Source organism: Convolutriloba macropyga, chromosome 4 (genome assembly GCF_964194025.1).
Source record: "Convolutriloba macropyga chromosome 4, txConMacr16.3, whole genome shotgun sequence".
NCBI classification, from domain to species: domain Eukaryota; kingdom Metazoa; phylum Xenacoelomorpha; order Acoela; family Convolutidae; genus Convolutriloba; species Convolutriloba macropyga.
In genome coordinates this window covers 49,160,477-49,183,680 of record NC_134471.1, presented here as the reverse complement: position 1 = coordinate 49,183,680, position 23,204 = coordinate 49,160,477, and the positions used below count along the sequence as shown (strand labels likewise).

Sequence of the window (23,204 nt, the reverse complement as noted above, 5' to 3'; positions counted from 1 at the left end):
ATTGAAAGCATTCCAGAGCTCAAATTCCGGTATATTGGATCATTTCCAGAAGATTTTGTCGCAAATTTACCCAAATTAAGTTTTACTATCATCAACACTTCCCCAAGCAGTGAGGTTGGCAAACATTGGATAATGATTGGTCGCCTCAATAAGAACTATTACTACGCGAATTCTCCAGCACGACCAGTCACACATTACAAATTTTGAGTAAAGAGCATCAAAAAATTATACACAGACCACTCCAGAAAATGCAAAACTTGTGTGGGTTCTACACTATTTATGCTGCATTTCATCTGTTTAAATTTTTACAAACAAACTTGAATGTTCATGGTACTAAATTTTATTAGTAATTATATGTAAATTTGATTACTGCGGTATACACTAAGCTGGTGGCTAATAAAGTCAATATTAGTTTTTAACAATTGTACCTTTTACTCAGTTAGCTACTCAAGTTTTTCATTTTTGTCGACTCTATTAACCCACTCGGCTAAATGTACCTCAGTTTTCACTATTTTGATACTAATTTATACCTATTTAAAGTGAATGTTCTAGTGATTTTGTAGTTTGATGTGCATAATTTATACTGTGTCTAATATTTATAAATTTTCCAGTTCTATTTTTCAAAAAAGCTGTCAATTTTAACCAAACAGAAGAGAATATTTAGAAATTATTGAAAAAAAAACAAAAAAACTATAAAAAATAATATACTCCTATTATTAAGGGCGCGGATCCTATCCTAATTAGCCAGTAAGCGCGGATCATTACTAGCCAAACTATTGAGCCCGAGCTTTAATTTCTGCTCCTATGACGTAATTTCAACCCAAAAACAGAAAAATTTTGCAAAAGCATTCTGCAAAAACTGCAAAAATTCTGCAAAAACTTCAAAAAATCTGCAAAAATACCTTCAAAACCCCCTCATTCTTCCCTAGATCATTTTCCTAATCTTAAAACATTGGGAAGCCCTTTCTCGGAAACCGCTGCTATACCTAATCTTAATACACGGGGTCCTCAACCCCCCCCCCCCCCGGGAAGGTCGATCACCTATATACTACTCACATTGTGTTTATTCACATTTTCCGAAATTATCGCCTAAATTTTCGTCAATTTTATTAAAATTTGTTGAAATTTTTAAGAATAGTGTCGTTGTTTTTTTTAAAGACAAACAAGCATTGTTGATTATTTTTATTTATTCTTTTTGGTCAAAAATTCTGGCTAAATATTTCAAAATTCAGCTTTCTTTCATCAAAAACAGCACAAAATAAGTTACTTTAGTCCAGTTTGATTTGAAGCTTAGTGTCAGCAAAGAAAGAATGCTTCTTCGTTCTTCTGATTGTTTCTTGGCTTTGATACTACTAGAATTCAGATTTTTTTCTTTTTATTTATTTGCCAGTTTTTCATGTTTTTCTAGTTTTGTCACATTATCACATTGTTGACAGTTCTCATATCACAATATTAGCGTTCAAAATAAGACACAATTGAAAATATTAAAATCCTGAAGGATAGAGATTATCGTTTCAACTGCCTCGACACTTCTTTCTTGAAGAAATTAATTGATTTTTTGAATTTTGTCTTTAACTGTCATTTTTACTTTGTCGTTTCGGTCGTATGAAATTTCCTGTATAGTGATAGGTTTCATTGGCTTTTCACGGAAGAAAGGGTGAGCCAATATTCTGATATTAGTAGATAGCTGATGGCTTCCATGACTTTGAAAACAATCGTTTTCCAAAACGAAAAGAAACTTTTTAACTTCGCAATTTTGTTCTTTTTACTTCTCTTTTTGTTATCTAATCTGGTTAAATACAGGTCAAATATGTCATTATGGGTGTCAACGGAAGGTGTCAAAAGGGATTTGAGTCCCAAAATCTACTTTTTTAAAAAATTCGTTATGACCCTACTGGCTTCGGCATTCAAAAAAAAACTAATTTGATTTTGTAATATTCTACGTTCTTTTAGTAGACCCAAGACATATTCTGGATAATTCCAGATCTCAACGGCTTCCTTTGGATGAATAAACAACCCTATTTAAAAATTTATTTCTGTAATTAATGTCTTTCATGACTTTGGATGTAATTTTGTTTCGAAAAAAATCAAAAGTGTTACATGCGTTTACCCTTTTCTCTCTTTTGTCTACTTGTTACCTAGTCTCACTAATATATGGCCACATACTACATTATCAGTGTTAGAGGAAAGCGCGATAGAATATTTTTTGAGGGCCAAAATATGGCTTGACGGCTTTGACAGCGTTTTCTGGCAAGTTTCTTTTGAATTTTTGTTTGTTGTTTTTTGGTTGTTCTTTTTAGCCGTTTAAAAAATTGAATAAGGACAGCTCCTAGTGCCCTTCTATAGAAGCATTGGTAATCTTAAACCCTTGGGATATTTTACTTGATTTCTAATGGCTTTCATTACTTTGAAGTTGATTGTTTAAAAAAAATAACCTAATTTTTTAACTTTACTCTTTTTGTTCATTTTTTCTAATTGTTACCAAACATTTTTATGGGTTGGTCCCATATCTTTTCAGGTGATTTATATGCTATTTTGTTTAGTTTTAGCTTTATCTGACGGTATGTTGACTTTGTTATTAAATTTTGTTTTTTAAAACGGACATAAAGTTTTTGATGTAATTGATGTTTGTTGTTGTTTGATTTTGCTGATCGTCTTGACTCGCTTTCTTAATATTGGCATATCACAGCAATCTAATACTTCAATTTTTACATTGAGTTGAGTTGTTTGCTTTGGAGGCTATCTTATTGTTCATAAACAATTTTTTTTGAAAAATACTCCCCAAAAAATAATTTTTGGGTTTTTCTATCTGTTACTCATTTGGTAGACAATTATGCCAAAATTGTGGATGAGCGGGGTGGGAACCTTATGTGCCATCTCACATTACCGAGCCTCCTTGTTTGAGTTTAAACTGCCATCACCTGAAACATGGCTGTCGTAATCGTATGCTGAAGCTTGTGGACACAGAGCGTTCAGACCTGCAACAACAACAATAATTCAGTGATTTACAAATGTAACAGACATGAAATCAAAGATGAGTCGATCAATTTCCCATTCATGTTCAAATTAAAGAAAATCTATGTTTTCCCATATGAACTATGTATCTGTTTACTTAACGTCATCAGTTTCTTTAACTTCCTCGGTTGAGTTATTTAATTAGAGCTAGCTTGACGATCTAACAAAAATATTCAAAAATGACAAAGACTATGTTGATGAGTTTATGAGATAATCAAATAATAATTTTCCTTCAGAGCTGAGGTATGCTCAAGAAGGGTTTTAAAATTGTGAAGAAAAAGTTAAGTTCAGTTACTGATTATGTTTTTTAGACTTCAATTAATATAAAATTTCATTTTTTCTTACAAACTTACAATCTGGGATGAAAACTCATCTGAATTTTTGAGCTAATATTCATTTGGCAAATTTTGGATAAAGGAGTATTACATAACATAGCTTTAATTGCCCGGACTTGAGTCTCAGAGCATTTCAGCGCTGAACCAGCACATTTCAAAAAAAAATTAATTTAGTGCCGAAACATTGCATCGTTGGCTTTTCACGGAAGAAAGGGTGAGCCAATATTCTGATATTAGTAGATAGCTGATAGCTTCCATGACTTTGAAAACAATCGTTTTCCAAAACGAAAAGAAACTTTTTAACTTCGCAATTTTGTTCTTTTTACTTCTCTTTTTGTTATCTAATCTGGTTAAATACAGGTCAAATATGTCATTATGGGTGTCAACGGAAGGTGTCAAAAGGGATTTGAGTCCCAAAATCTACTTTTTTAAAAAATTCGTTATGACCCTACTGGCTTCGGCATTCAAAAAAAAACTAATTTGATTTTGTAATATTCTACGCTCTTTTAGTAGACCCAAGACATATTCTGGATAATTCCAGATCTCAACGGCTTCCTTTGGATGAATAAACAACCCTATTTAAAAATTTATTTCTGTAATTAATGTCTTTCATGACTTTGGATGTAATTTTGTTTCGAAAAAAATCAAAAGTGTTACATGCGTTTACCCTTTTCTCTCTTTTGTCTACTTGTTACCTAGTCTCACTAATATATGGCCACATACTACATTATCAGTGTTAGAGGAAAGCGCGATAGAATATTTTTTGAGGGCCAAAATATGGCTTGACGGCTTTGACAGCGTTTTCTCGCAAGTTTCTTTTGAATTTTTGTTTGTTGTTTTTTGGTTGTTCTTTTTAGCCGTTTAAAAAATTGAATAAGGACAGCTCCTAGTGCCCTTCTATGGAAGCATTGGTAATCTTAAACCCTTGGGATATTTTACTTGATTTCTAATGGCTTTCATTACTTTGAAGTTGATTGTTTAAAAAAAATAACCTAATTTTTTAACTTTACTGTTTTTGTTCATTTTTTCTAATTGTTACCAAACATTTTTATGGGTTGGTCCCATATCTTTTCAGGTGATTTATATGCTATTTTGTTTAGTTTTAGCTTTATCTGACGGTATGTTGACTTTGTTATTAAATTTTGTTTTTTAAAACGGACATAAAGTTTTTGATGTAATTGATGTTTGTTGTTGTTTGATTTTGCTGATCGTCTTGACTCGCTTTCTTAATATTGGCATATCACAACAATCTAATACATCAATTTTTACATTGAGTTGAGTTGTTTGCTTTGGAGGCTATCTTATTGTTCATAAACAATTTTTTTTGAAAAATACTCCCCAAAAAATAATTTTTGGGTTTTTCTATCTGTTACTCATTTGGTAGACAATTATGCCAAAATTGTGGATGAGCGGGGTGGGAACCTTATGTGCCATCTCACATTACCGAGCCTCCTTGTTTGAGTTTAAACTGCCATCACCTGAAACATGGCTGTCGTAATCGTATGCTGAAGCTTGTGGACACAGAGCGTTCAGACCTGCAACAACAACAATAATTCAGTGATTTACAAATGTAACAGACATGAAATCAAAGATGAGTCGATCAATTTCCCATTCATGTTCAAATTAAAGAAAATCTATGTTTTCCCATATGAACTATGTATCTGTTTACTTAACGTCATCAGTTTCTTTAACTTCCTCGGTTGAGTTATTTAATTAGAGCTAGCTTGACGATCTAACAAAAATATTCAAAAATGACAAAGACTATGTTGATGAGTTTATGAGATAATCAAATAATAATTTTCCTTCAGAGCAGAGGTATGCTCAAGAAGGGTTTTAAAATTGTGAAGAAAAAGTTAAGTTCAGTTACTGATTATGTTTTTTAGACTTCAATTAATATAAAATTTCATTTTTTCTTACAAACTTACAATCTGGGATGAAAACTCATCTGAATTTTTGAGCTAATATTCATTTGGCAAATTTTGGATAAAGGAGTATTACATAACATAGCTTTAAATGCCCGGACTTGAGTCTCAGAGCATTTCAGCGCTGAACCAGCACATTTCAAAAAAAAATTAATTTAGTGCCGAAACATTGCATCGTTAGAATATTTTGAGTTTCCGTATGTGCAGTTCTCTTCATTATGATTATATTGAGGCCATGTAGTTCGCCCAGGCTAAATCTATCCTGTATAGTCCTGAAAATTAATCATACCGCAAAATTAAGTCTGAGAGGAATAATGTCATACTTTTGTTCCTTATAACTGGTAATTACTATAGTAGCGTACATATTGTTTTGTTTTTACTTAAGCTAGTGTGCAGGTAATTGCCACAAAGCCCATTTAGCTCAGTGGTTACGACTTGCTACGCAAATTAAACGTTACAAGAACCCACGCGGAAGTTCGAATTGCATAAAAAGCAAATTATGTTGGTGAAGCTAAACATACTTTTTTCATGCATTTTACTCAAAGATGAAGACTAGCCAGTGTAAATTCGGACATGAACAGAGTACTGGCCATCCAGAAAAACAGAATGTCTCTAGTTTGCTTCAGCGCTGAATTGCTCTGCTACCAACCTCCGGGGACCTAATTGGCACATTTACGGATGTCGAAATTCACTTACCAAAACGCCTTTTAATTGCCTATTTCTTTCAACCCATAGAGCTTAAATTTCACTTACATGGTATAATACGCGAAAGACTCACGGTAATTTGTAACTTACATTGTATGATGAAAATTGCTTGGTGATTGCAAAGACAAAAACCAAAAGCAAAATTTGATTTGAAATGCAAGCTCCCATATAATGGTACTGCAAAACGCATTACAACTAACTAATCCGAGCAAATTTACTCGCCTTTTATGTGCTAATTAGACGTTGAAACTGTAATGTTACACAATAACCAGATTAACAAGTTAAATGTTCGACTGAATTAAAATTATAGTTAAAACTTCCTCTTTTCTTTTTTGAAGAGCATTTTTAGAACCATTTCAATACCTGTGTTTTAGGAAAATGTTTCAATTGACTGAAAATTGGCGGAGTCTAAGATTCAAATGCTTTTTAAAAAAAATGACAAGAGTACTTACAGAGAAAACAAAATGTAGAAGTTTGCCAGTTTTCCATAAAAGCACTAAATTAGGTCCTATTTGAAATCTGTTCCAATTAATCTTGCCTCCATCATTTTAAGCAGAAAAGTTGCATTCGGAATTTAAGAGCTCCTTAATCAAAATGAAGAGAGGTCACTTCACCTGGGACACAACATGCTGCTTTTTACGGCAAAATGGCAGACTTCTACTTGGATTTATCTGTCTAGTTTTCTTTTCATTTTCGTTGTCCAAAGCTTCACCAATTATCGGTCGACTGCAAAAATCAAGCAAACGTGTTTCAAAATGACAATGAAAATGCTCCTCTGAAAAAATAGTTGACCAGGACAGTTTGCGATTTGAACGTATATTTAATCTAACGATTGTAAATACCAGGCCGGGGTATCAAGGTCACAAAGAGGTAGGGACGGTGGCATGTATGGCGTTTAAAGTTTAAACACATACAATGCAGAGAATCTACATGCTCAATTTATTTAACAATAACCTTGTCTCGAAGTCAAGTTATGTATGTCTGTTAAACTATTTCTCAAATTAAAATGGGACATTTCGATGGAGTTGCAGTGAAATTATTGAGATTCGAAAAATTACACGCACCAATGTTCCTTGAAATTTTCCAAGGACAAAATGTCGACACCAAGACCCATCTGAAAAGCTGGTTTAAAATGTTCGAACAACAATTCACACTCCGTTGTGTATATTAAAGGTGCAAACCACTCTTTCGAAGATTCAATTTGCTATAATAAGCAACAGTAAGCCATATCAAGTAACGTATTAGCATTGTGTAAGCATTAACGATCAAGGTAACAAGTGAAAACTTAGACGGCAAGGTTTTTTCGATGCTCTTTTACTGGTTTTCCGTCTGATGTCATTGACGTCAAATCAGTTCCTATTCAATCGGCAATTGTCTAGAAAACCTAAAAATTTTAAGCCGAAAACCGGCTTAATCGATACATATAGTGGTTATATTAACTTAAAATTAGGTTTAATGAACTTTTTCGGAACTTTCTACGTATATTAGAACGATTTATACGCATTTAAATTCGAATATAAATACTCAATTCTGATTGGCTAAAATTCGCTCTTTATTTACTGCGTAACATCCTCCGGCCCGGAAGAAGATGTTGGGAAAACTGGTACAAGTTTTACAAGCGGGCGGACAAGTGAACCGGTCGACGTACGTATAACGGCGGAGCGCGCGACGCTATCGGAGCCGTAACGGAGTTCCACAATCCGAGCGGTTTGGTAGTAACCCCTAGGGTTGGTTTCTTCAACTATCCAAACCAAGTCACCGGTCTTAAGGTGTTGCTCGGCAGGCGTCTGCCACTTAGAGCGTCGGTTCAGCGTCAGTACGTACTCTCTGATCCAACGGGACCAGATCGCATTAGCGTACGACTGTGCACGAGCGTAACGTTTACGATGGTCGAACTCATTGTTGCCAACAACAGACGGAATACCGGTAGAGTGTTCACCTAAAAGAAAGTGGTTGGGTGTTAAAGCGTTCAAATCGCACGGATCGGCGCTTACGGGTGTTAAAGGATGCGAATTGAGAGCATTCTCCACGAGACAAAAGGTAGTATGCAGTACCTCATCCGTGAGGCGACGCGTGCCAAGAATAGCATACAACCCGCGTTTGAAGCTGCGTACCAACCTCTCCCAGATACGCCATTGATGTGGTGCGCTGGGTGGATTGAACCTCCACTTTATACCTTTGTGAGCGAGCTCAGCTGCAATGTTGACAATGTTCCACTTTTCAATACTTTCTCGGAGTTCTTTCTCCGCTCCAATAAAGTTAGTGCCATTGTCTGACCAAATCATGGCAGGTGTACCCCTGCGTGACACAAACCGCTCAACTCTCATAACACAAGAACTGGTGTCCATGGATGTAACTATCTCGACATGGACAGTGCGAGTAGTGAGACAGGTGAAGAGGAAGCCCCACCTTTTCTCAGTGGTACGGCGGACAGTAACATAGAATGGCCCAAAGTAGTCAACGCCAGTGTTCGTGAAGGGAGGAGACTGGTAAGCAAGTCTCTCCTTAGGTAAGTCAGACATGATTGGTTTCATAGTTACAGCTTGGAATTCTCGGCATCTCAGGCAGTGTGCTTTGATGGAACGCAAGGATGATCTTAGTTTCAGTACTGTAAAGTGTTCCTGCACAATTGATCTTAGGTATTCAACGCCTTGATGATAATGCTTTACGTGCTTGTGTACAAGGTACAGTTTTTACAAACCGATGACGTGCATCTAAGATGATTGGGTACTTTACGTTAATCCCAACTTCAATTAACCGCTTGATGCGGCCCGAGGAACGGATTAGCCCATTTGGACTAATAAACGGTGAATGTGGAGCAATTCGGCTACTCCGCTTGACAGATTTATTGTCAAGAAGATCTTTTCTTTCGGCTTCAAAAGACTCTCCTTGCACCAAATACTGTAGATGACGCTCGGCTTCGTCAAGCTCAGTAGGGTCGGTAATGCTATAATCGGGGTTACGGTAGCCGGCATGTTTCGGCAAAAGCCGGAGAACGTATGCGGCAATGCGCAAGTACGTTAGATAAGAACTAAACTTATCAAATGGGAATAACGACGGAACGGGAGTTGTCTGTTTTTTAACAGATGTAGCGAGAAAACAGTGTCTTCTATAATGACTGCTTGGTTGACGCCAACTTTGATGTTATTAATGACGTCTTTGTTCGGCACGAAAGGGAACTTTGAGTAAGTTAAGTAATGTGGACCATTGACCCAACTGCTTAGTTGCAAAACCTCAGCGGACATTCCACGCGTGCCAGCGTCAGCTGGATTATCCTTAGTTGCGACGTGGTTCCATTGGTCAACGCTGGTTTACTCCAAAATTTCACAAACGCGGTTTGCAATAAAGATTGGTTGCTTTTCATTAGAGTTTATCCACTGAAGAACGGTCGTGCTGTCTGTCCACATGAATACTTGGTTAACAGTTACGATAAGTGCTTGTGTAATTTCCCTTTTCAGTCTACCGGCAAGTAGAGCTGCTTGTAATTCGAGTTTTGGGACAGTCATTACTTTCATTGGCGCCACGCGCGTTTTTTCATGGCCCGTAGGTGTTTTTACTCGGGCTTGCAAGAATGCGACCGCACTGAAAATATCCTGGGAACTGTCACCGAACATAAGCAACTCTATATTATCAAAGGGTCCACTAAAGTAACTTCGGGAAATTTTGATGTTTTCAAGCTTTGGTAAGTCCGCACTCCAATACAAAAACCTTTGAACCATGTCCTGTGGGAGCTCGTCATCCCATTGTTGTCCTGTGACACGCCAGATGTCTTTTAAGAGCAGTCGCGCACCGACGGTAAACGGTGCGACAAGACCAATTGGGTGAAAGACTTTCGAGACAAGACATAGGACCAAGCGTTGCGTGAGGGACTTGGTGATAGCGCAGCTTGTACCCCTACTCACAACTAATGTGTCATTAGTGTGGTCCCACTTTAACCCTAGCACATGCGATGAATCCTCCTGACATGAAACAATAACCTTGGGCTCAATAGATTTAGAGGAACCATCAATTCGGTCAGCCAGATTTGGTACATTGCTTACGAACTTTGTAAGCTTGAACCCACCGGGATGGAGAAGATGTACCAATTCCTTCGATCTATTGATGGCCTTCTCTGGAGACTCCGCTGAGTCAAGGTAATTGTCCATGTAGAAGTTTTCAAGGACGGCTTTTGCAGCTTCGGGGTAAAACTTGGCATTGTCTCTCGAAGTGCGTTGTAATGCATAGTTGGCGCATGTGGGCAAGTCTTTAGCCCCGAATATTTGGTGCGTATATTGACACACTACAACGTTAGTTGTGGGGTCCTCCCGCCACAGAAAGCGAAGTGATGGTTGATCTGATGATAATACACCAACCTGTAGAAACATTCCCTCGATGTCGGCAGAGACGGCATATGGATGTTGTCGGAAGCGAAGAAGTACATAAATAAGGTTTTGGAGCAGATTAAGGCCAGTGATCAACAATTTATTCAGTGAGGCGCCATGAAGATTTGCTGCTCCATTGAGCACCCTACGCACCTTACCCGGTTTGTTCGGGTTTAAAACCGGATGGTGGGGTAGGTACCACTCCTTATCGGACCGGCTCTCAACCTTGTGAGCGTTCGGAACCTCAATTACATACCCCTTAATTAGGTCTTCCTGGATGGTCTTAGCATACTTCTCTTTAAGGTCTTCATCCTTGGCCAAACGTTTTTCGAGCGATTTTGGTTGCACAAGTTAGTAGAAGTAATTATTTGGGAGCTTGGTGTTGTCTGCTGCCCATAGCATTCCGACATCGTATCTCAGGCCATTGTGTATGGTGGTACTCTCAATTATTTTGTGAGCCCTTGCGTCTGCTGCAGATCTTGAGTCAACCTGCTTGTTTGCTCCGAATGATTCAATGTCGTACCATGACTTTACTTGACTTGCTAACTCATTGTCCTGTTCGATATTCACTTTAACGCACGTTGAGTTTAAACACAAACTTGATGGTAACGGACCGCTTAAGACCCAACCTATGGGTAAACGTACGGCAACGGGTGAACGCTTCTCATCGGCAGAGAAGTATTCTAACGGGCGGATGGCATGGTAGACATCTTGTCCGAGTATCATCTCAATGTCTTTATAGGAATATGTCACGGGATCAAGGACTGCTAATTGTGGGTAAGTCTCTTGCAGGGCCTGTACATTAATTATATCCGAGCCGACAATCAGATTCTCTTTAACGAAAGGGTTGACGGTAAATGGTTCGAAATCCTGATGTTCTCTTGGTTTCACAGTAACTTCAACAATCCTAGTGTCAACTACCTCTTCGGTATTAATACCCTTGACAGTTAGTTTTTGTGCTTTACCGTGCAAACCGAGTCTATCTGCGAGACTACCGGCCACCCAAGAGTTACTGCAGGCGGTATCACACAAAAACTAAAGCCTTGGTATCTAAACCGGACGAATTGACCAACTGCAATTCCGTCACCTGAAGGAGCCCCTTAACATCAGCAACAGATGACATTGTGGTGCTCTTATTAGACGGCTGTTGAGTAGTAGTTGCTTTACTTTGACCTATGTTGACAGAAGACTGGATGGTATTGGAATTTATTGACTGTTTTGTTGGGAAAACCCTATCTGCTCCATGCAATAGTGTGTTATGCAAACTATTGCAACCCTCTGCTCGGCACTTTCTGGGTTGAGGGCACTGGCGGAACGTGTGCTTGTCCCTTAAGCACGAAAAGCAAAGTTTGTTATCTACCACCAACTTAGCTCTCTGGGTTGGAGTCTTTTCCTTGAAAACTCGACACTCCCATAGCCGGTGGTTACCTTTGCATACAATGCACCGAGAGTCAGTGTTTGTGGAAGAAGATGGCATTTGCTTCTTTGTTTCCCTTTGTTGTGAATTTGATGCAAACACTTTTGAAGCTGTTTTGGTCTTGGTTACTGAAGTGCTGTTCTCTGCAGGTTTTGCCTTGGTTGCGCTTTGTTTCATAGGATCATGGGCCTCAGCCTTTTCTTTAAACCAATCGTTAAAGTCAAGGAGGGTAGGCTTAACCCAGTGCTTCTTAACCGTAAAGAGCGACCATGACTCTTTCATGTTCGGTGGTAACTTCTGTACCGCTTGGTTAAGTAGGGAAGCGCACTTCAGGTCAGCATCATATGATAACGACTTGAAAACCCCAACGAGGCTCGATATTGCTGCAGAATAGTTTATTATGTTATCACTATTGTGCATTTTAAGAGGCGGAAAATTGCTTAGTTTATCCAAGTGTGCACTTACGACTGCCTGTGGCTGACCAAATTTACGTTCTAAAGTCCTTAGTGCATCCCTGTACATTGAACCACAGTTAGCAAACTCGGCGATTGCAATCTTTGCTTTACCGGTGACGAGTGTTTTAAGGTATGTGAATTTAACGTCATCAGTGAGCAACTGCGAGTCAATCGCGCTTTTGAACTGACCATACCACTCATGCCACTTTAATGGGTCGCCATTAAACTCTGCAAGTTTCCACCCGGCCAAAGAGTCGTTTCTCTTGCTTTTTATTGCATCAGCTAATTCCCTGATCAATGACGCATTGTCCGGTATCGGAGGGGCAGGTGCAGACACTTGCGGACCACTCCAACTCAACGAAGTGGGCCCAATATAGGGGTATGTTGGCTGAAAAACCGGAGTGGCTAGACCAGGTACAACATTACTAGTAGTCGCGATCAGGTTTTCCTGCTGTGCACCTGATGGTGATTGCATATCAATCAAAGGGGGCGAATTCTGATAAAGTCGTAGTGGAACATTAGTGCTTTATGGTGCGATATGGGTGTGTACATTTGGACGCACCATCAAGCACTAGTGGAACATTAGTGCTTGATGGTGCGATATGGGTGTGTACATTTGGAGGCAGACTATTCACGGTGGTTGTGTCTTGGTTGACTATTAACTGTCTGTGCTGTTGAAACCACCAATGACTCATATTTGGCAAGAAGTTTTGGCCAAGAGGGATATTAGGCAAATTAGGGACAGGAGGAAAAACGGAGCGTACAACTTTGTGTACTTGGTTATTATTATTCTGAAAAGTTTTGACGCGAGGCTGATTAACGAAAGGGGCGTGTGGGATGGGAGCAGTGAGGTTAGGTGCGAAGAGTGGTATCGGAATTGGAAAGTCATTAAGACGAGTGGGATCGGAGTTATGCTGTTGAGTGTTTGCACTTGGTGGGGTGCTTGGATGAAAGGGGACGTTTATTGCGGGGGCTGGATGATTTGTTGTCGGTAAAGGAGGAAGAGTGGCGTTTGGTGCTCGGGGAACAAAATTAATTTGTTGTCGGGAGCATAAATGCTGCGCCGAATTATTCTTGGGCACACTTGATGTTTCAGGTCCCCTGGATTTTGAAATTTGAAGTTTTGAATTGGGAAATACTTCGGATGTATTATTTTGATTTATTTGCGGTGCGAACGGCTGTGGTGTAATGGGTGGTGAAGAAGCCCCTGGGGCGTGTACAGAAGGCGGGTGATTATCTGCGGTTCCTTGGTTAGTTATGCTCGGAAGCACCATGCCTTGTTGGCCTGTTTGATCCATTTGCTCCCTTAGGTGCGCCTGGTACAACGCCTGTGTTTCAGCAGCAGCCAAAAAATTTTCAGGTGGGATACAATATGGATCGAGTTGCTGTAAAGTCTCATTGCTGAAAATGTAATTGCTTCGAGAATTTTTTGGAAGATAATGCCTTGAAATTTCAGTGTTCTGATCTTCCACTGCTTTGCCGTTGTTGTAGCTAGGACATTCTGGAGGGTCGATCGTAACCTCTGGTTAAATAGTTTTCTCCTCATTGTTAAAACTTAAAGCAAATGAGGTGTTGATCCAGTCTTGGACAAGCTTTTCACTTCTCATTGAGCTCCTAGCACTTACAGTTGTTTCAGGTTGGCTACCCTTAGAAACGGCGTCCAGCAATTCAAATTCTTGCAGAGTTGCCTCTGCCAACCGTTTCCTGTTGTTTTCCTCCAGTTCATCCAATTCCATTTGTTTTTTCTGTTTAGCAAGGCGAATGGCTGCCTCATTTTGTTTTTCAATTTCTTCGCGCTTCATCTTAGCGATTACATAATCATGTTTACGTTCACTAGATGTTTTTGAAGAGGCCATAAGTGAGGGAAGTCTAGAACGAATGGAAGCTCTTGGTTTCTGGAACTCGCTCACTTTATCATCAGCAGAGTTGATGTAGTTTCGTGCTGAAGTGAGTATCTTGTTGTTCTTAGTTGTCATAGCCTCCAAGTAAGACTCTAATGAAAGAACAAGTGCACTTGGATCCTCCGTTTTTCCGGCAAATGCAATCAGGTCCTCACTTTTGTCTACAACAGTCATAAAGGCTTCGTTGCACTTTGTTACAAGGCGTTCAACTTTCACTCGCCTACTTTGACTATTTACACAATGAAGAATATCTTCATGTATAGCATGCAATTCAGCCGCACGCTTTGACCTGGCAGCGTACAACTTTTTTACTTTTTGATCAAGACTATTAGACATCACGGTGTTATTATTTCCAGATACCAGCAAAACTACGACTGCACACGGTTATCTATTATATGCACACTCCAAACAAATCAAACCCACGCAAAATAAACCCAACGCAAAAGACACCAAACTCAGCACCCTGTGGACAGTCTGTAAAACAAACCGCCCAATGAGCAGAAAAGGTCGTCGAGCACACAGTGCCCGACAAAAACAGAACTGGAGCGCTGAACGCTATGCGCTCAACGCAGAGGGAAGCAAAGGACGCACGGGAAGTCGAGCGAGCAACGCGCGACGAAACGGAGACGTTACGGACAGGAAGTTGAGCAAGCAACGCGCGACGCGACGGAAACGGGACAGACGAGAAGTCGAGCGAGCAGTGCGCGACGGAACGGAAATGGGACGTGCGGGAAAGCAAGTGAAAAACGCGCAACGCAACGAAAGAAGACGGTGGGAAAGAACGAGGGGAAATGAAGTCGGAGAGAGCTATGTTAGCATACCACAGCAAAAACTCAATCAAACAACCTAGCCGTAACTCCAGAACAAACATAAGTCACACCCTAGGAATAAGGAGAGAAGCTACTGCAAGACAATCTAATATAGTTCCTTATGGGGCTATAACGACAAATTTAACGGCAAACTAATTTACGGCAATGCAGTAGTACACTAAAAGGATGAAAAGGTTGAGAAATTTACTAGCCGTAACTCCAGAATAAACTTAAGTCACATCCTAGCAAAACCCAAACCACAACAAACAATCAGCATACTAACGGTATTAAACAAACTACAGCAAAATTGAATAAACTACAATAGTGTATTTGTAGATAAAGACAGTTGTAGATAAAGAAAGGAAAGTCAAGAAACAATCCAGCCGTAACTCGAGAATAAACTTAAGTCACACCCTAGAAGGCAACAAGACCAAACCAACTAGCAATCATACAGGTACACAGAAACATAAAGCAACAAAATTAATATACTACAACAGGAAGACTAGTAAATTAGTAAAGTTGAAAAGTCGAAGGACAATCCAGCCGTAACTCGAGAATAAACTCAAGTCACACCCTAGAAAGCAATAAGACCTAAACAACAAACCAGCATACTAGCATACTCAACATACTACAGCAAAAACAATAACATGCTTCATCACATATGACATACTACACTGAAATCTTGAAAAGTAGAGGAAGAAAACGAAAAGCGGAGTGTTGGGAGAGCGACGTTATTGAAAAAACGGAACACAGAGAATTGAAATGTTAAGGGACGAAAAGGACGCGGACGAAACGTTACATAAGTAAGCGAAGAGGCAAAATTATAGTGATTCGATCAATTTTTTTGGTAGGCCGGAGGTTTCGAAAATTCTCACAACTTTTTCTGTTTGAGTTTCACTCAATTAGCCAACCTTCTTATTGAGAAAATGATTTTTTTGACAAAATTGTCAAAATTTTTTGCATTTGTCCAATATTTTCAAGTTTTGGTCAATTTTTTTTGCAAATTCTTGTTTCCGGAACGATAATCCAGTAAACTGGACGGTTTTAAACTCAAAAATACGGTTTATCAATTTTCGGTATTGATTATCTAAAGTTTTTAGAATTGACTCAAAATTGACCAAAAATTTTCAAAATTGAACAATTTAGCCTTATTTTCTCTCAATTTTCTGTATATCAGAGGTTATTTTTGATATACGAACCGACTATAACATTTTTTTCGAATTTTTGGTAAATCGGCCAAAAATTTTCAAAATCGATGTTTTTTTCGTCTCAAATTTTTTTTTTTTTGTGGGCCGCCTTACCAGTGTTTTCTACAAAGATTAGTTTAATTGTACTACACCAATGTCAAAAAAAAATTCACGGGTTGGGGTTTCTTGCAGTCTAGGTGATAAATCTAATTAATTCACACAAATCAGCAAAAAAAATTCTTTAATGTTCTGTTTTACAGTTTTTTTGGAGTTTGTTCCTTTTTTTTGTGAACCCTCCTCGCCTGCTCAGTAATAGAATCTCGAATGAAGCTGTCTCCAGCTGGAACTGCAGTCATGAAGGAGGAACTCTCTTCAACAGCTTTGCTCTCGTGAATGTAGAATACTGAGACCCATCTGCCGCTCTCGCGCAGTCCTTCGAGTACGTTTCATTCTGGGATTCACATGCTCACTTCCATTGACAGTTGTGACCTCGACATCATCGTCGTCTCTGTCGGTGTTATCATCTTCATTTACCATCGGAACATCGAAAATGAGGCTGGCGTATTAATCACAAGACACAACTGCATGTCTCAAGTACTCACTGATGAAATTAGCATCGCCATAACAGGCCATAATAATCAATATTGACTAAATAGCGTTATTACGAAACCCGATCTTTTAATGCAAGAACATACAACCTCAATTTAGATGGGCGCGGCACCAATATTAAAGGTGAAAACCACTCTTTCGAAGATTCAATTTGCTATAATAAGCAACAGTAAGCCATATCAAGTAACGTATTAGCATTGTGTAAGCATTAACGATCAATGTAACAAGTGAAAACTGAGACGGCAAGGTTTTTTCGATGCTCTTTTACTGGTTTTTTGTCTGATGTCATTGACGTCAAAGCAGTTCCTATTCAATCGGCAATTGTCTAGAAAACCTAAAAATTTTAAGCCGAAAACCGGCTTAATCGATACATATAGTGGTTATATTAACTTAAAATTAGGTTAAATGAACTTTTTCGGAACTTTCTACGTATATTAGAACGATTTATACGCATTTAAATTCGAATATAAATACTCAATTCTGATTGGCTAAAATTCGTTCTTTATTTACTGCGTAACAGTGTAGTTTGGTGCAGGAAATTATGAATTAAAAATTGTAGCTATATTTCTTTGTAGCTATATGCAAATTTTAACTCCTCTCAGAAATAGGTAAAGTCAATGGAGCACCATGATGAAATTAAAGAGTTGTAGAAGAAATTAGAGTTGTTCCAGAAAAGAGCTACTAAATGGTTTTCGAGCAAACCAAACTACATTGACCGACTCCGAGAATCTAAGTTGCTGCCCGTCAGTCTGTATCTCGAATACAAAGATTTACTATTATTGAATAAAATGGTCTCTGGCGGCTTTGATTTCCACGTTCTAGATTTTATAGATATTCCGGAGCCGACAACTTACCCTCTCCGAAGGCCAGAAAAACTGCATTTTAAAATAGCGAAGCGAAGGAAAAAGTTATCTGATGCTGATTTCTTCGTACGAGCTGCTCGGGCTGCTGGAAATTACATACAGCAGAAAACAAACTTGGATGTGTTTGATGATCACTTATCTTTTAAACGCGCTTTGAAGAAAAATTTTTTTTTATTTTTCTTAATAATACTTATTCGGATATTCATACTAGCTTTTTTGTTTGTTAGTTTTATATTAAGCAATTGCTGAATAAGCTAAATAAAGTCTTTTCTCTCTCTCTCTCTCTCTCTCCCTCTCTCTAGTAGCTTTGGTGAAGTCGTTGCTGAACTCCAGCCAAACTACAGTTTCAAAAGAAATTTGTGACAATTTGAAAAGATTCTCATATTTTGTCCCCATAATGTTTAACCCAGATGGAACTTCAATCTCAACACAACAAAGATGAAAGCATAATAAACATAACCAGCTTGGCAATGAAAGTTTGTCAGAGGTTCAACATCTTCAGCACAACATATAAGGTCAGTCGCTCTTATGTTTCGCCTCAATTTTGGATTTGGGCATGACTCCTAGTGAAGGATATTTATAATGATTAAGGTAACATTTGCTGGTGTAAAGATACTTTCCAAAAATTATTCAGCAATTGGTGTAATTTGGGGTCAAAAAATAATTATTCTTTGTTAAAAAAAGGCTGGGCAACAAACGTTTGAATTATCTAAAGTTTTTCACCGTTATAGATCAGTATTGAGTATGAAAACGACGTCGTTTTCATACTGAATACTGATCTATAACGGTGAAAATTTTTAGATAATTCAAAAGTAAGTTGCCCAGCCCTTTTTACAAAGAAAAATTATTTTTTTGACTGATTAGAGCCACCTCGACTGCATTAAGCCAGTCTTCTTGATGGCTTACTTCTCAACCTGAGTATGATTATACTTCTGAAGCACGACTGATATTGGACCTGCATTTGAATTTGCTCATTGATTTCAACTTGGCGGTTTTGCAGAGGCTAGGCGACTCTGACAAAAAATCTTTCATTATTCGCAAACTGCGTAGGACGCACTTTGCGTGTTTTGAAACCACCAGTTTTAAGATCTGGCAATGTAAATGGGAAAATCTGGCTGTGCAGAGATCCGTCTTGTGAAAACTTGCACAGGCCTGTTTCAAACTCAGTTATGAATGCGAATTCTGTAACTCATTTAATGAGCTGACTTAGACTCACTTATCAGCGCACAGATTATTAGCCAAAGAGATTGCATTGATCGAATCCACTCATATTTTCCGTTCATGCTTGTCATTCTACTCCCGTGTCCACGCCTGCCTGCCTGCGCCCTCGCACTTGCCTTGCTCACGCCAAATTTTGCACTTCTTGTTGTTCTCATCCTGGAATTTGCAATATTTGTGTTTCTGTTTATTTTCACTTGCTGTAAACTGAAAAAATCGCAAAATCTCGTATCAGTGGAAACAACTGATGAATCAAAATCTTGTCACGAAATCTGAACCCTTTTATTCACGTCTGTTATCACGTGATAAAAGTCGCATTTACATCAGATCCCAATTTTGCAGCCAATATAAAGAAAACAGTTGCTTGAACACTTAGAAGTCACGGTGGACACTTTGTTCAAGGTTTTGCACTTATTCACGTTTTGTTTGAGACTAAAAAACAAGTTCATTATCAGGGCTAACATTTAAAGGTAAGGTGAGAAACTGGTCAAGCAATAGGACTCTTGCGAAAATTTAAAAGTGTTTTCAGGAAAGGTTCGGTATCAGACGTCGCAAACCTACCGTTTGGTTTCGAATATAATAATTAGTCAGTATGTTTCATTTTCAAACAAAAGTGTATAACTTTGTACTTCTGTCGTTAGAAAACTTCTGGCTGGGGAGTGGCTAGCGCCTAAAAATATCATAATCCTGGAATATTTGTTTGATGATCCCTCTTGCTGTTGGGAGTGTCACCAGGAAGTTTGCTCTCGCGGCTTTTCTGAAACTTCACTCTAAATAATTGGATCAAAAATCAATAAATGTAATACCAGCACCTAGAGAAGTTATAAATAGAAACAAGTGATTGAATAAATTCAAGCTCAATCAAACTACCCAAGAATATGTAAAATTCAATTAATCAACTTCCTAATCCGGATAACAAGACTTTATCGTGTTCTGCCTCCCAGTAGCAGTGTTACTGGACAGAAACTTACTATCCTGTAAGCCAACAACTATAGTAAACTTCGTACTTTCACTCAGAGAAACTAACAATTATGTTCTTTCAAAAAGTACTCTTTAAATAAATGCAATTCTCTCTCACTGTGAACAAACTACTCTGTTCGATGTTCTCTCTCTCTCTCTCTCTCTCTCTCTCTCTCTCTCTCTCTCTCTCTCTCTCTGTCTGTCTGTCTATTGCTCAATCTCGCTCTCGATCTGCTTTGGTCTGATAATTTTCCTATTATTTTTTATCAGCGATTTGTAACGCGTAGTTTCATTTGGAATATTTTTTACCTAACGTACATTTGCAAGGGAGGACATAAAGGTCGAGCACACTGTCTGTTTTGTCTGATTTAATTGTTTGTTAAAGATGACCGAAGTTTTAAGGTGAAATCGTTTTGGTTATTCCAGGACTCATCAAAATTCATGTATCAGGTTTTACCATTCTTTTACAAAAACGTGCATGATTTCCAACTGTTTTTTTCTCAAATAGAAGAAGTTGTAATTTCTTCTGGATTTAAGAGAGAGTTTACTAAAAACAGCAATGATAGAGTAACAAAAACTTTAGATTTGTTAGTAGGTTCCTATCCATCGTTAACAGTTTGGTAGAGAAATGCTGCCGATTTCGAATCCCCAATGTTTGAGCGAATTTTTCAATACGCGAAACGCTTCTGTCGAAAATTTTATCGCTTTCTTGAGAGTGCAAAAGAAATTTTTTCAGCCACTTTGGCCTAAAAAGGACGGCACTGTTGATTTGGAGGGAAATTTGATGACTTTTCCCGAACCCAATTTTTTGATTGTGTTAAAGTTTCCGTCAAGAGAGATGTAGTATTTAGTGTAAAATAAGTGTATTAGTTCTTGCAATTACGAGTAAACTTTTTTTTGTTTGTTTAGCAAAAACAAACAATCTATCTGCGTGCTCTTTTAGTCATTTTCATTGCATATCTCCATCTAGTAACAATCATTTCGAAAATATTTCTTCAAAGCTCCAAAACTACGAACTTTGAGAAACTTCAGCCAAATTTTGTGATTTTCTGTTCGTTTCGATTGAGCCTTGACATGATTGAACCTTTCACCTCACCAAAGTCAAACATCTATTTTATTACTTTAAAATAGATGTTTCCGCCTTTCATTAAAAAATTAGGCTATTTATTGTTACATCTGTTGACCATAAGAATTGTCACCTCTGTAATATTAGTCAATTTAATTGTTGTGAAAGCTCTCCACTATATTATCAGATGTAAATTTCTAAAATGCAAAGCTGTTGAAAAACTAATTTTTCGTAGCTGTAATTTCATGAAAAATTTGACTTTCTTATCATTTTACCCGATATATGTGGCAGATCCCAATCGAATATTTGCATTGTATTCAAAACGCTAACCCGGATTTCTACTTCGATCACAAACATCCTTGTTAAATGTCACGCATTAATTCTGCCATTAATTGCGTCCCTAATTTTGATCCAAAGCTAGCTGCCTTTCTAGAATAGCAACCAAAATATTTTGGTCGAGTTTCTTCTTAAGTTCATTTTTTTGCGTGTTTTTTAACTAACCTTTGATCTGTTTAAACTCTTTGATGCAACCTGCACGTCTCGTTGTTGTTAATAGATGCCAAAACATTACAGAATTACATCACGAAACCATCAATTTTCATGATTAAAACTATCAATCAGACCGTGCGCAAAATATACTGATTGGTTATTCTGTTTTTCCACATACCGTTTAGATTCAATTTTGTCACGACTATTTTAAATATTGCCTTTGCTATCCATGTTCATGCCAACCATTAGCTGGCGATCTAAATCTTCCATGAAAAGTCTTTCATTCTATTTTATGCGTTAATCAAATTGGTTTCGAAATACGTCTTTCATTCTATTTTATGCGGTAATCAAAGTGGTTTCGTTGCTTGCAATATCCCCTGCACTTCTTTCTAAGTCTCTTTGAGGGCTTAATGACTTTACAAATCATTAGCTCTGCATAATTGCAAACTAATTAAAAACTCGAAATCCAGGTTTCCTTTACGAGAATTGTCCTCAGAATTTCAAAGTCCATCTAACAGCAACCTCCACACTAAGCACTCAAAAATTGTTCTTAGTCAAATTTAAAAATTTGGAAAACCTGGTATGTTTGACTTCAAACCTAAAAAAATCATCAGTTTCTCCATGCAAAAAATTGAGTTTTTTTTAATATGAACTGTTATTATTGCTTTTTCGATGGCTGTTATGATGGCGCTGTTAACTGTTTTGATGAAATTACAACCACTGGAGTTTTAAACATACTTAGTGAAGACAATCTTTGTGATAAAGTGTGCACATTGATTGACTTTCTCTTTTAGCTTGTAAAAACCTACGTGATGAAACATATAATTTGTTCGTTTTTTTAAACATAATAACGAAACAGACTTGCTGATCACTGATGATGATTTATAAATTTAAGTTTTCTTTGTGTTTTGATAAAACAAAGTTGTCTGAAAATGTCTATTACAACTTGAAAAAAAATTAATGGCACATTTGAACTGAAAAGCATATCAAAGAAGTGAACGAAATGTTTGAATTACCCAGGCCAGAGCAATCGAACAGATAAGTCAAATTTTTGTACATTTGAAATTTAGAACAGACTGAAGTAATAAGGTGCTGCTATACATTTTTGGTACTTATAAGTGGCACAAAATTGGCCACAGATCGTACCTATGATTATAATTTTAATGATTATAATTTTTCAGCTGTCTTGTTCACAGTTTCTCTAAGAATGTGCAGTATTAGTCAGCGGATTTTTATGGTTGGGTATTAAGTTGCCTCGATTGTTTACAATTGTTTAAATTGTTACGTCGCCAATCCTACATTTTGAGCAAGCAAATTTACTTGCTAATGTGTGCATTGTCCGCTCCCCCATGTTTTAAGTTTGTGACGGAACTTTGAAAAGATTGTCCGCAATTTTCTTGCAACTGTTGTCCACAATTTAAACAATTTTCTCTCACGCACAAATGGGTGACAAAACGTCCTCACTCGTGTCCGCAAACACGGACTCCGCTGAATTTGTAGGATTGGCGACGTAATGACGTTTAAAACTGTAAGAAAGCTAGCTCGTTATTGATTAAACAATTGTACTGAAGTGTGCTACACTCAGTAACACTATTTGATAATCTTAGTGCTATTTTGAGAACTTACGTTATAGTGCGTGAAGCACAAACTTGATTTGGACAAAGTCCATTTTAACGTGTGAACAAGCTACTAAGTAGTTTTGAAAAGGCTACTATTTTAAGATCACTAACTAAAACTGAGAATACTATGACGTGATATTATCACGCCACACAGGTAACACCAAGTTAAACTTGGTAACTCTGTCGACACTGTTATCTCTATCCAATAGGATACTAGAGAACCACGTGTCCGCAAGTATAAAAGGAGCTTGCACGCTCAACTAACAACACTTT

At 37.8% G+C, this 23,204-nt stretch overlaps 1 protein-coding gene across 2 annotated transcripts in view; it reads right to left on the bottom strand.

Annotated features, from left to right (window-relative positions):
- Window positions 1-19,027, bottom strand: part of LOC142338476 (uncharacterized) — a 44,832-nt gene extending 25,805 nt beyond the window's left edge. For both annotated transcript variants that reach the window (XM_075388248.1, XM_075388249.1), the window contains exons 1-2: window positions 18,796-19,027; window positions 2,922-2,978 (exon numbers count right to left, since the gene is read on the bottom strand). In XM_075388248.1, coding sequence (XP_075244363.1) covers window positions 2,922-2,978; window positions 18,796-18,955 — 217 coding nt within the window. In that variant the 5' untranslated portion in view covers window positions 18,956-19,027. The remainder of the gene's footprint in view (window positions 1-2,921; window positions 2,979-18,795) is intronic.
- Between the last annotated feature and the right edge of the window lie 4,177 nt (window positions 19,028-23,204).